We start from the raw sequence: 13,792 nt of genomic DNA, 5'->3' as shown, positions 1-13,792 counted from the left end.
TGCCATCGTAACTTGGAACGGTCACTAAGTGAATGTAAGGAGGACTAGCTGTATGTGGTTCTGGTAAGGAAGGGCAAAAAATTGGGCTCGCGATTCCCCTCAAATATGAGAGGCCAGAAGTCTCTAAATTGCACCCGGGGGGGCGAAATTTTGCACAGGGTAGCAACCCCATGGCCAGAGGAGCTGGACGAGTGAGGGGCCGTCCCAGGACGGAGGGTTCATCCAGCCCTTCCTGCTTTGGGGCTCAGCAGGCAGCTTGGGCTTGCCCTTGGGGCAGTCCTCAACTTACGACCGTATTCGAGCCCGCCAATCACATCATAAGCCAGGATGGCCGAAAAACAAGCCATCGTATCCCCCATCCAATTTTACAATTATTATTATTTTGCAGCAGTCGTAAAGGAAACCCATCATTTGCTTTGGGGTGTTTGTCTCCCCCGCCCCCGGGAAACAGGAACGTCAGTGCCCTGTTTTTTGGCACACACACACACACTAAATCGCGACCACGTGACTGCGGGATGCCGCCATCGGTCATAAAAAGAGGACCAAAAGGAGGCCACGTGACTGCAGAGGGAAGGGGAGGGGGGAAGCCAGAGGGGCTTTGGAACCGCGTTCACAAGTAACTTTGGGGGTTGATCCCGTTGAAACGTCGAAGACTCACTTGAGTGACCGGTTGTAATCCGAGGACTACCTTTATGACAGCCAAGTGGATCCAGCGTGAGGATTCAGGGAGGGGGCTTCCAGGAGCAAACGTGGCCAGCCCCCCCCTTCCCCTCTCCCCTTCGCACTCTGACCTCACCCAAGTGCCGGTTTTCTCCCAGAGATTTCGGCCGCGGCCAGTTTTGGTTTTGTAGTCCATCAAGAACCGCCAAGATAATCAAGAGGGCGGCTGCAGCCACAGCTTTAAAGCTTGGCCCTTTATGGGGGTCCCGGAGGATGTACCCAGGTGCAAAAAGGGGTGGGGCTTAGCAGGTTAGGACACGCCCCTCCACCGGATATCCTGGTGCAAACATCATCAAACACACCAGCCTGGAAACTCTTGCTCTGTTCTCGGGGTGGGGGGGGGATCCAGACCTGCCCAAATATCACTCCAGTATTAAAGTGATAACTTTGAGTGGTACGGTGGCTTAAAGGTGAAGCTCTCGCTTCACAATCAGGAGGCTGTGAGTTTGATTCTAGGTAGAGGCAGATATTTCTATCTCTGGGCACCCTGAGAATATATCTGCTGAACAAAACTCTGCATTGGCAACAGGAAAGGCATCCGGCCAGTAAACACTCAGCTCCATTCAGTTGCAAGGGATTATGGGGTTGTTAAAAGAGGATGAGGATTAAAGTGATAATTTGGGGAAAGGCCACCTCACTGCAGGGGACCCCCAAAGCCCCTCTGGATGACTCCTCAGCTGGGAAGAATGCCTGCCCAAGGATCCCCAGCTCTCCTGCCACCGTCCGTGTCTCCCATGGGGCAAATGACCTTCTTCGGTCTGGTTTCCCTTCTGGCTCTCCAGCCTTATGGATCCCGGCAGATCTTTTGAGGCAGGGATCACTTTGGCTGAGCCCACTGATCTTTTTGGTCAGGGATCTAGCAGGGAATGAATGAGTGGTGCAGTGGTCTTGAGTGGAGCTCTCGCCTCACAATCAGGAGGCTGTGAGTTCGATCCTAGGTAGAGGCAGATATGTCTCTCTCTGGGCACTCTGAGAACAATATCTGCTGAACAAAACTCCTCATTGGCAACAGGAAGGGCATCCGGCCAGTAAAACATTCTGCTAGCTCCATTCGGTTGCCCGGACTCCACCCCGCAAGGGATTATGGGGTCGTTAAAACATGATGATCCGGCAGGGATTGTATAGCAGATGACACAAAAAGATACCCGCTCTGTTTTTTAACGACGGCACGCATAGTTATACTTCCTCTTGAATTTGGTGGTACATTTAAAATGTGTGCCTATTTTATTTTTATTTTTTTTAAAAAAAACTTTGCTTTTTGCCATTCTGACTAGGGGTGCTTCCTCACCACAATAACAAAAATGACAACAACCCTGAGAAGTGTCCATTTTTTCTCCCGTGTTGCTTGCTGGTTTTTAATCTGGCCAGCCTGGAAATCCCATCCTAGACAGGTAGTCCTTGACGTACGACCACAACGGAGCCCAAAATTTCTGTTGTTACGCGAGACGTGGGTTAAGTGAGCCTCGTCCCGTGTTACGACCTTTCTTGCCACGGCTGTTAAGTGAATCACTGCAATTGTTAAGTTAGCACCAAGGTTGTTAAGCCCGTCTGGCTCCCCCCAATCTGGCAATTAGGAGGTTGCAAAAGGGGATCACATGACACACACACCCCCGGGGCACTGCAACCGTCATAAATAGGAGACCGTTGCCAAGGGTCTGAATTTTGATCATGTGGCCTTGGGGATGCCATTATTGGTCATAAGTGTGAAAAATGGTCGTAGGTCATTTTTTTATTCAGTGCTGTTGAAACTTCAAACGGTTGTAAGCCAAGGACTAACCTATAGTAGCTGCTGAATTAAGGTCAAACAAGATTGCAGGAGAAAACCCAAAATGTAACAGCAGACGGAGCAGAAAACTGCCCTCTCGCTTAAAAACACCCGTTCTGAAATGGTGCAATTTCGCTTCGTTTCCACCTTCCCAGCTGGTATTCAGTAGAAAAAGAACAAAAAAACCCCAATAAATAAATCCTGAGGTTCTTCCAGAATTTGGTTTGGTTTGGAAGAGAGTTTCGAGGCCTGCAGAAATTCCCTGCCGAATTCTACGCCTGCCTGTAAGAATAACTTCAGCAGTTCTGCAAGGACAAAGACGCCGCCCAGAATTCTTTTCCGGCAGATCCCACTCCTGCCACCAATCCGGTGGGGGAAAGAAAGCGCGTAAATCCACTTTATAACTGAGGTCTATCAAAAGGAATCAGAGAGCGGTTCCCTTTTCCCGCGGTGCCTCACCGGCGTGATGGCGTGAGAAAACTAAGCGACATCTTGACCAGGAATTGTAAGAGAGTCTCTTAGTCCCGGCTCAGCCTGGTCGGTGTTTTTGCTACGGCAGGGCAACCTGACCCGCCATCAAATGGGCTGCCAGGTTTTGTCTATGGTCTGAATGTGCTCCTTTGCTTTCATGCGCAGCGCGGCAATGCTGGAATTCCGCTGGTCAAGTTCCTCCAAGGGATATTTGTCCACAAACGTCGTAGCGCACTGGTACGCCATGGGTTGCATGCTCTGGGGCAGGGCTGGGGGGTTATTGAGGAAGGAGTGGCCTGGGTAGGTGGGCTGGAGGGCCTGGCTGGGCCCCATCAATCCCGAGATGCTGTGCACCGTGGTGGCGCCGGAGATGGGAGAGGTCAGCCACGGGTCTAAGGGGAGAGAGTTGCCGATCGGCCCCATGTTGGCCGCCATGGGGGGCCGACTGAAGGACAGCACAGGGGTGTCGTGGAGCTTCATGGCGGTGGCTTCCATCTTCTCCTGACGGCGCCATTTGGCACGCCGATTCTGGAACCAAACCTGCAAACAAATGGCAGAAGAGGAATGAGAAATGCGGTTCGTCCAGGCAAGCTGCGCATCGTGAGCCTGGCCAACCGGAGGAGTTGCGGGGTCCTGAGTGCTCTCTGAGCTGGATTGTTCTCTTGTAGACGTTTCATGATCATCATCACTGCTAGAAGGGAGGGGGGTTTGCAGAGGGTTTGCAGGGAGGAGGAGGAGGAGGAGGAGGAGGGGGAGGAGGAGGAGGAGGACTGGGACTGTGGGCTCCTTGGAACTATGTGAACTTGGTTGTTCTCTTGCAGACATTTCATGACCCAACTACGTAATGTCATTAGTGCTAGAACTTATATATACTGTCGTGACAAATAAATAAATAATAATAGAACGGAGTGGGGTTTGTGTAGTGGTGATGGTGGTGGTGGTGGTGGAGGAGGAGGAGGAGGAGGAGGAAGAGGAGGAAGAAGAGAAGGAAGGGGAGGAGGAAGGGGAGGAGGAAGAGGAGGAGGAGGAAGAAGAGGAAGAAGAGAAGGAAGGGGAGGAGGAAGAGGAGGAGGAAGAGGAGGAGAAGGAAGGTGAGGAGGAGGAGGAGGAAGAGGAGGAAGAAGAGAAGGAAGGAGGAGGAGGAAGAGGAGGAGAAGGAAGGGAGGAGGAGGAGGAGAGGAGGAGAAGGAAGGGAGGAGGAAGAGGAGGAGGAAGAGGAAGAAGAGAAGGAAGGGGAGGAGGAGGAAGAGGAGGAGAAGGAAGGAGAGGAGGGAGAGGAGGAAGAGGAGGAGAAGGAAGGGGAGGAGGAAGAGGAGGAGGAGGAGGAAGAGGAGGAAGAAGAGAAGGAAGGTGAGGAGGAGGAAGAGGAGGAAGAAGAGAAGGAAGGGGAGGAGGAGGAAGGGGAGGAGAAGGAAGGGGAGGAGGAAGAGGAGAAGATCAGGAGCACAGGAGGGAAAGGAAAAGAGGAAGAGGAGGAGGAGGAGGAGCCTGACTGTTTAGAGAGACTTCGAGGGGCTTCGAGACCACCAAGGACTCCCCCTTTCATCCCTGAGCTACCAATACTGGTCCCGGAAGATTTCCACCTGGGTTACGGAGGCTGATCTGAATGGCCTCCGAGTCACTTGAGAATCTATTTTCCCCCAAGATAGTTTTTCTCAGCTGGGACAAGTTTGGGATGTGTGGACTTCGACTCCCAGAATTCCCTGACCAGCTTGTGTCTGGTTCCGCCAGTTACAACCCGTTTAGTGCCCGTTGGATGTTACAACGGCCCTGAAAAAAAGCAACTTAAGGCTCTTTTTTCGCACTTCCGCCTGTTGATGCAGCCTCCGCCTGGTCCCCCGATCAAAATTCCGGCGTTTGGCCCTTGACCCTTCACACTGACCACTTCTGCAGTGTCCTCGGAACCATGTGATCCAAATTCAGACCCCGGGCAACCGACTCACACTTACGACCGTCCCCAAAGGTCACGCGATCCTCTTTTCCCGACCTTCGGACTGGCCAAGTCCACAGGGGAAGCCAAATTTGCTGAACGACCAGGTTACTTACTTAACAACGGCAGTGATTCACTTAACAACAGGTGGCAAGGGAGCTTGTAAAACGGTGGCCAAACTCCCTTGGCAAATGTTTCACTCTGCGACAGAAACGTTGGGCTCCGTTGCGGTCGAGGGCTAACCTGTAGCACCACCTAAGCCTGGCGCTCCAAGAATCCCAGGTCTAAAGCTGTTTTGCTGTTTTGCTGCCCAAACCCACCGGATCTCGCTTACCTGAACTCGAACCTCTGGCAGGTTGACCTTCATGGCCAGCTCTTCCCGGCTGTAGACATCCGGGTAGTGGGTTTTCTCAAAGGCCCTCTCCAGCTCGTGGAGCTGGTAGGTGGTGAACGTGGTCCGGTTACGCCGGTGTTTCTTCTTGGACAGCTCCTCCTCCAGCTGTTCCGGGGTGCCGCTGGCGTCCTCCACGCTTCTCCGCAGCTCGCTCAGCTCCGCCTCCGGTTTGCCGAGGAACATTCTAGAGCCTGAAAGGAAGAGAGAGCAGGAATCAGAATTGAGCTGGAAGGGACCTTGGAGGCCTTCTAGTCCAGCCCCTTTCCTTCTTGAAAAACTTCCAGTGATGGGGCATTCACAACTTCTGGTGGCAAGCTGTTCCGCTGGTTAATCATCCTCGGTGTTAGGAAGTGTCTCTTTCATTCCAGGTTGCTTCTCTCCTTGGTTAGTTTCCATCCATTGTTTTTTGTCCTGCCCTCATGTGCTTTGGAGAATAGGTTGACCCCCCTCTTCTTTGGGGCAGCCCCTTAAATACTGGAAGACCTGCTATCATGCCAACCCCTAATCCTCCTTTTCACTGAACAGAATCACAGAGTTGGAAGGGACCTTGGAGGTCGTCTAGTCCAACCCCCTGCTCCAGCAGGAAACCCTGGAGTATTTCAGACAGATGGCTGTCCAATCTTTTCTTAAAAATCTCCAGTGATGGGGAAGGAAGGAAGGAAGGAAGGAAGGAAGGAAGGAAGGAAGGAAGGAAGGAAGGAAGGAAGGAAGGAAGGAAGGAAGGAAGGAAGGAAGGGGCAATAGGTTAACTTTGTAAACTGCTTAGAGAGGGCTGTAAAGCATTAGGAAGTGGTATATAAGTCTAAGAGCTAAGTGGGAAGGATGGATAGATGGATGGATGGAAGGAAGGAAGGAAGGAAGGAAGGAAGGAAGGAAGGAAGGAAGGAAGGAAGGAAGGACAGCAGAATAACTGAGTTGGAAGGGACCTTGGAGGTCTTCTAGTCCAACCCCCTGTCCAATCTCTTCTTAAAACCTCCAGTGATGAAGCACCAACGACTTCTGGTGGCAAGCTGTTCCACTGATTAATTGATCTGTCAGGAAATTTCTCCTTAATTCCAAGTTGCTTCTCTCCTTGATGGGTTTCCACCCTTTGCTTCTTGTCCTGCCTTCAGGTGTTTTGGGGCAGCCCCTCAAATACAGGTAGCCCTCGACATACAACAGTTCACTTAGTGAAAAAAGTGACTTATGACCCTTTTTCGCACGTCTGACGGTGACAGCATCCCCTCGGTCCCGTGATTTGCATTTGTATGCTTGATGACTGATTCACATTTATGACGGTTGAAATGTCCCGGGGTCACCTCCTGCAACCTTCTGACAAGCAGAGTCAATGGGGGAAACCAGATTCACTTAACGTCGGTGTTAGTGAATTTAACAACTGCAGTGATTCACTGAACAAATGGGGCAAGGAACGTTGTAAAATGGGTTTTATTATTTGTATTGCTATTTTTAATTATTTGGCCTTATGTAATAAGTTTTTTAATTGATGTTTTATTTTGTATTTATATGTATATTTTATCTGGCTGTGAACCGCCCTGAGTCCCTAGGGAGATAGGGCAGTATAAAAATGCGAATAATAATAATAAAAATAATAATAAAAAATAATAATTCACTAATTTCTCACTTCACAACATAAATTTTGGGCTCCATTGTGGTTGTAAGTTGATCCTGTACTGGAATCCTGCTATCATGTCACCCCTAATTCTTCTTTTCTCTAGACTGGCCAAACCCAAATCCTGCAGCCATTCTTCGTATGTTTTAGCCTCCAGGCCTTTGATCATCTTCGTTGCTCTTCTCTGCACTTTTTTTCCCTAAAGTCTCAACACCTTTCTTGCAATTTAGTGACCAAAACTGGATGCAATATTCAGTCAGGTGTGGCTTTACTAAGGCTTTACTAAGGATTACGGTACTAAGACTTAATAAAACAAAGTGGGTAAGAAAGCCAGCCACCCAGCAGAAAAAGCCAATACCATGGGATCCTTCCTTCCTTCCTTCCTTCCTTCCTTCCTTCCTTCCTTCCTTCCTTCCTTCCTTCCTTCCTTCCTTCTTTCCTTCCTTCCTTCTCCATCACTGGAGATTTTTAAGAAACGGTTGGACAGCCATTTGTCTGAAATGCTACAGGGTTTCCTGCTTGAGCAGGGGGTTGGACTAGAAGACCTCCAAAGTCCCATCCAGTTCTGTTGTTCTGTTATATTATTAATATTTCTGATTTTTTTTTGTCATGAAAAACAATCCTTGGGAAATTTGTGCTTTTCCGAGGGGGAAGAGGGAAGAAAGTCAACCTTAAGACAGTGGGGGACACATGTCAGGGAAAATCAAGGGTTTTGTGAAGAAAGGACGAAGGAACATTTAACTGTTGTGGCCCGCCAGCTGCCAGCAGCGCTGGTGACAGAATCAGTCGATGAGGAGGTTGGGGAGGAACTTGGGCCAGTTCTGGAGTCGGGGGTGGGGGAAGGCTCTGATGGATGGTCTGCGCTGGATGCAGAGAGAGAGAGACCCAGGGCCATCTGACATTTCCCAGCCACCGGAGAGGCAGCTGCCTTCGGAGGCTGAGATGAGTGAGGAGGAAGAACAGCTGGGGCCTGTTCCAGATGTACGTATGCGCAGAGCAGTTAGGAGAGGTGAGCAACGGAGGACAAGGAGTCGACTCGGGAAGCAAAGCACACGTGGACGCTGAACGGCCCCTCCCTGGCTGGGGAATAAATAGAAGGAAGAGGAAGTGGTTGTCGTAGGAGACAACCGTTCGTATTTCTGAAGATTTTGCTCACGGTGTTTCGTGCCACAAAGACTGCTTGTCAGAACTTGCCTTGCCTTGCAATTATTGCCAGGAACTGATAAGGTCTGTTGCTGCCGTCTTTGCAGGACTCTTGCCTGGACTTTTCAGTGGGTGAATGCAATTACCACACCAATTGTGTGTCCAATCACACGGCCAATAAAGAATTCTATTCTATTCTATTCTATTCTATTCTATTCTATTCTATTCTATTCTATTCTATTCTATTCTATTCATTCACAAGAGGTAAATCAAGAGGGTTTTTTCGTGACCAGGAGTGCAGAATTCCAAGCCCCAGAATTCCCTAGGCGACCAAGAATTCTGGGAGTTGAAGTTTCAGCATTTCCTGGGTTTTCTGTGGTGGAGTATTTTTTTCCTCATTTGCTAAGTCTATTATTATTATTATTATTATTATTATTATTATTATTATTATTATTATTATTATTATTATTATTATTATTATTATTATCCGGAAACCCTGACAATCTCCCCACGGCTGCCTCTGACCTGGATTAGCAAGCGTTCTGTTTCTTCTTCCTTTTGTTTTTAATCTGCAGGGATCTAGCCGAAATCTTTAAATAAAACAGCCACCGAAAAGACATAATCCCTTGGGAATCTGTGCATGGAGAAATGTGATCAGTTCTTTGCTGAGCTAAGAAAGAGAGGCGGTGGGGGTGGGAGGAGGACCGAGGCAGAGAAGTGCTTGGATCTGCAAAATTTGCAAGCCTGCTTTGGAAAAACTAGGGGTGCTTTTTCCTCCTGGTTCAGCATTGAGGTGTGAGTTGTTTCCTTCCCACCCCAACAACCCCCTGAGTGTAAAATTCCCAATTCCCTTAGGAGGGCAGCACAGAGGCTTTGCAACAGCTTTTGCTGCCCTCTAGGGGTCACTCAGGGCGTCGCATTCCTGATCTGCTCCACCTGTTTGGTGCGTTTCTCAAACTCTGGAACTTTTAAGACTTGCGGACTTCAACTCCCAGAATCCCCCAGCCAGCCATGAAAGCTGCTAAGTTGGAGAACCAATGGGATAAAGGATGGTCATCAATACGGAGAGTCCTTGACTTATGACCATAAAGCGATGGTTGTACAGCAGATCGTCATGTGACCGGGCCCGATTTTACGATCTTTTTTTTTTGCAGTGGTTGTTAAATGAAACGATTTGCCAAAAACTCAGAAGGGAACCCTGGTTTATGGCAAACACACTGTAAATGGTGGTCAGGTGATCGAGCGACTCCACAAAGTGTCGCTGCTGAACTTTAATTTGGGCGCTTTAAAGAACTTTGGAACTGAGTTGTAAGTACTTTTGGGGGGATAACCTCAAATGGTCACTAAGTGAGTGGTCCTAAGCTGAGGACTACCTATTTTCGGATTCCAAATACCTCTACAGAATGCCAGGATGGGCCCATTGATTACAGTTCATTCAGATATGGTGGGATGGACCCCCCCCTATGTAGAGATACATATAAACATAAAATACCTACATTTATCTCTATTTATTATCTATCTATCTATCTATCTATCTATCTATCTATCTATCTATCTATCTATCTATCTATCTATCTATCTATCTATCTATCTATCTTCCTATCATCTATCTATCTCTCTATATCTAGATAGACATATAGATTGGATCAAAATAAAAATCCTAAAGGAGAAAACAACTCAAGAAGCATGGGGAAACTCTGAAAAAAAATATGATAAAAGCCCAGTCCCAAACAATACCACTGAAAAAGAAAAACAAGAAATCCAAAGAACTCAGGTAAATTGTAAGACAAAAAGGACAAGTACAAAAAATAGACATATCTAAGGCAGAAGAGCAGCAGGTAGCCAGAATCTGCAAAGATGAAATCAGGAAACCAAAGGCTCAGAATGACTTGCAACAGAAGTCAAAGATAATTTTTTAAAAAAAGTTTCTTTCAGCACATAAAAAAAAACAAGGAAAAAACTCAAAGAAGCAGTTAGTTCCCCCAATGGGAGATGATGGAAAGGAAGCAACAGGCAGTAGAGAGAGAGCGAAACCTCACAAGATCCCGGCCTCTGGATAGAGGATCTGAGTGTGAGAAAGACACAGATGCCCCCTAAGTGTGAGAAAGGATTTTGTTTCCAGATATACATATAAGTATAGATACATAATATAGATTGGTAATTGTAGCTAGCTAGAAGCCAGAATAACAGAGTTGGGAGGGATCTTGGAGGTCCTCTAATCCAACCCCCTGCTCAGGCAGAAAACCCTGTACCATTCAGGACAAATGGTTGTCCAGTCTCTTCTTAAAAACTTCCAGTGATGGAGCACCCACAACTTCTGGTGGCAAGCTGTTCCACTGGTTAATTGTCCTCACTGTTAGGAAATTTCTCCTTAATTCCAGGTTGCTTCTCTCCTTGATGAGTTTCTCCTGCCTTGAGGCCCTTTGGAGAATAGGTTGACCCCCTCTTTTGGGGGCAGCCCCTCAAATATTGGAAGACTGCTATCATGCCCTGCTGACTGAAAGCATCACACACACACCCCGCAGCGGGACCGGGCAGGGCAGGGAAGCTCCCCACTCCATGTGCCAAGACTTCCAGCTCCCCTCTTCCCTTCCCGCCTTCAGCATTCTCAGCAAAATAACAGAAATGTGATTTAACTTCCCTCTCTCAAAAGGTGGCAATGGACTCAATTATCATTTGCCGCTGTAACCATGCAGAGAAGGAAGGCATGGAGTCACCTGGCTGAGGGCAGGGCAGGGCTGGTCGGCCCGGGGACCAAAGCGCGTGCGCGGAGCAAACCGGTGGTAACACCGGTTGAAACTCACCACTGCCCTGTGAGGTGGGCAGGGCTGAGAGGGACTGGCCCAAAGTCACCCATTTGGTTTTCGTGGCCAAGGCGGGATTAGAACTCACCATCTCCTGGTGATTGGCCTAAAAATCACATAGTCGGCTTTCGTGCCTAAGGCAGGATGTGAACCTACAATATCTGGTGCCTTAACCACTAGACCAAACTGCCTCTAATGGAAGAGCTGAGCTTGAAAGCCAGCTGGGATTTCTCTCCGCCATTCTTACCAAGCAAAATCAAGACACAACTCTCTTGAGTCACTTTCTCTTTCTTCTTCTCAGGTTGGTCTTCTTTGCTCTGCTTTTTGCATCCTTATCTCGTAATGGGTCCTTGGAAAACATGCATTTTTGCAGCCACACTGTTTTCAGGAATCACTGATTTCGGAAAATATTGATTTCGGAAAATGTTGATTTCAGAAAATACTGATTTCAGAAAATACTGATTTCAGAAAATATTGATATTGGAAATTACTGATTTCGGAAAATACTGATTTCGGAAAATATTGATTTCAGAAAAACGACTAGCAGAACCCTCCTCATTTCACAGCCCCCAAGGCTCCATGGGCTTTTTTTAACCCTCTCCAGACACCACTCCCCCCCCACTTTAGACTTGTTCTAACGCAACCACACTGCAGACACATTTCCAAAGTAGCCCAAGGATCACTGCGGGGAGGGAGGAAGTCGGGGCGAGGGGGTGGGTGGGTGGGGAGAGCGAGGGGTTCCTGGTTTTGCTTTTCTATAAACGGTGGAGCTGTTTGAGCTTTGGTGAATTCAAAAGGCAGGCTGTGGATTCTACTGGCTTAACTTTGATTTCGGAATCAAATTCAGGGCAGACTGAATGAGGGTTTTGCAATCTCCAACGTGGAGATGAGGAAAAAAATGCATCATTAATTCTCATTTGATCACGTCTCCCTGATTTTAGCCCCAATTTTTCCTTTGGGAGGAAGCGATTAAAAACTTATTATCTTGGTGCAAATAAGCAGCGGCGTCTCAAGAAATGCCATTAAAGTACAACTGCTTGCTGTGTTCCACAAACGTTTTCTTGACCAATGCACAGATGATGTTACTTAAGTTTTGGGATAACAAAATGTCTGCAGCAAAACCGCCAACCTCAGGGTGCCCCAAGGACCCTTCATTTCAACCCCGAACTACAAGTAATCTCATTTATTGAAACATTTTCTTGCCCCAGCTTGAATCTTAGGCCATTGAGGTCATCCAGCCCAACCCTGTTCTCAATCCAAGAATGCAAATCAAAGCATCTTTATGTGCAAGACTGGTTTCCATACATCCACCGACTTCTTCTAGGAAATTTAATATCCCGACAGAATTCAAATTCACAACCCTGATCATGCCAAATAACTGTCTCGCCCTCCTTTCTCCAGCACCTTTTCCTCTTTCTCACGGAAAACTAACCCTGCAACCCTCCAACTGAGTTGAATGTGTTTAAGAAGCTTGGAGGGGAAAAAACAAACAAACCACAGCCTAAATCTGCATAAAAACACCACCACCACAAGCCCCCCCCCCAAAAAAAACGGAAGCCAGCATCTGTCTGTATTTCTGCCAAAAGCCACATTCAAGGGGCAGCTTCTTGGCCCTCACAATCCGAGCAAAATTGGAAGCGGATGGCAGAAATAATTGAAAATACACCCCAGTGGTTGTTGTTGCCGATTAATAACAACCACAACAACAGTAATAATACGAAAACAACTTCTAAGTCCAGGCCGGGATGTTCCCTGCTTACGGATCTCAACCGATTTATTCTTATCTCTTGTTTTTCCACTTCGGGACTTCCGTGGGGACAGCTCCTCTCTCCTCCTCAGCGGCCGCTGCCTCATTTTTCTAAAAGCCATCCAGTCCACTTTTAGCCCAAATTTGGCAGGCAACTCACTCTCCGGGGCCGATTTCTTTCCAAGCTCTACCTTCCTAGGTATTCCAAGAACAGGCCGATCCGGAGCTGAAGTATTTTCATCGCATCCGTGGGACTAAAACATACAAATGTCCCCAAATTGAAAAAATGATGCCGGTTGGGTGCCAAGGGAGGGGCAGGCTACCTAAATAAAAATAAAAATAAAATAAGCATCCCCCCCCCAGTCCATGTTGGGGTGCTTAAGCAGAACCCAAACAAAAAAAGCAGGGGGGGGGAAGCAGACCCCCCCCTTGGGGCCTTGACTTGTAAGGGTTGAGATTCCTTTTTGGAGAAAATTGGATGGAAACGGGGTGGGGGGTGAGGGGGGTTTGGGACCGTTGGATTCATTTGAAGCTGGCCTGAATTTCTCTGCGCTTGGACCCTTTTTGGAAAGTGCAGGAGGGGACGGCAGGAAAAGATACCCCCTCCCCAAACTGTTGACAGGAAGAGACCATCCTACCAAGGAAGCCTCTGCGCCCTATTAGAACAGAACAGAGCGGAAAGGGGCCTCGGAGGTCTTCTAGTCCAACCCCCTGCTCAAGCAGGAGAGCCTTGTAGCGTCCCAGACAAACGGCTCCCCAATCTCTCCTTAAAAGACCTCCAGGGATAGAGCACCCACAATTTCTGAAGGCAAGCCCTTCCATTGTGCCCTCACTTATTAGATAGTTTCTCCTTAGTTCCAGGTTGCTTCTCTCTTTGATTCGTTTCCATCCGTTGCTTCTGGTGCTTTGGAGAATAAGTTGCGCCCCCTCTTCTTTGGGGCAGCCCCCTCAAATACTGGAAGGCTGCTATCAGGTCCCCCCCCCCGTCCTTCTTCTCTCTAGGTTGGCCAGACCCAATTCTTATTCAACCCTTCTTTGCATATTTCAGTCTCCGGGCTAAATAAAACCAATCGGCCCCTTTTTTCAAGCACCTGATCTTGAGCTCCACCTGAGTTCGCAACAGGTCTCCCTGCCAGTGAGCATCCAACTTTTCCCACATTGGCATCCTGGTCCCTTCGTGGGAATCGGGAATTCGGGCAGGGAAGCCGG

At 48.3% G+C, this 13,792-nt stretch overlaps 1 protein-coding gene across 1 annotated transcript; it reads right to left on the bottom strand.

Annotated features, from left to right (window-relative positions):
- Positions 1-1,975: 1,975 nt before the first annotated feature.
- LOC131193239 (retinal homeobox protein Rx1-like) lies at positions 1,976-5,589 on the bottom strand. Its single transcript, XM_058173240.1, has 2 exons — positions 5,221-5,589; positions 1,976-3,496 (listed from the first exon to the last, which is right to left on the bottom strand). The coding sequence occupies exons 1-2, from the start codon at positions 5,461-5,463 to the stop codon at positions 3,062-3,064; spliced, it is 678 nt and encodes a 225-aa protein (XP_058029223.1). The 5' UTR covers positions 5,464-5,589; the 3' UTR covers positions 1,976-3,061.
- Between the last annotated feature and the right edge of the window lie 8,203 nt (positions 5,590-13,792).

This window comes from Ahaetulla prasina, chromosome 1 (genome assembly GCF_028640845.1).
Source record: "Ahaetulla prasina isolate Xishuangbanna chromosome 1, ASM2864084v1, whole genome shotgun sequence".
NCBI lineage: Eukaryota > Metazoa > Chordata > Lepidosauria > Squamata > Colubridae > Ahaetulla > Ahaetulla prasina.
The sequence above is the reverse complement of the archived record's forward strand: the minus strand, read 5'-3'. Positions and strand labels throughout refer to the sequence as shown.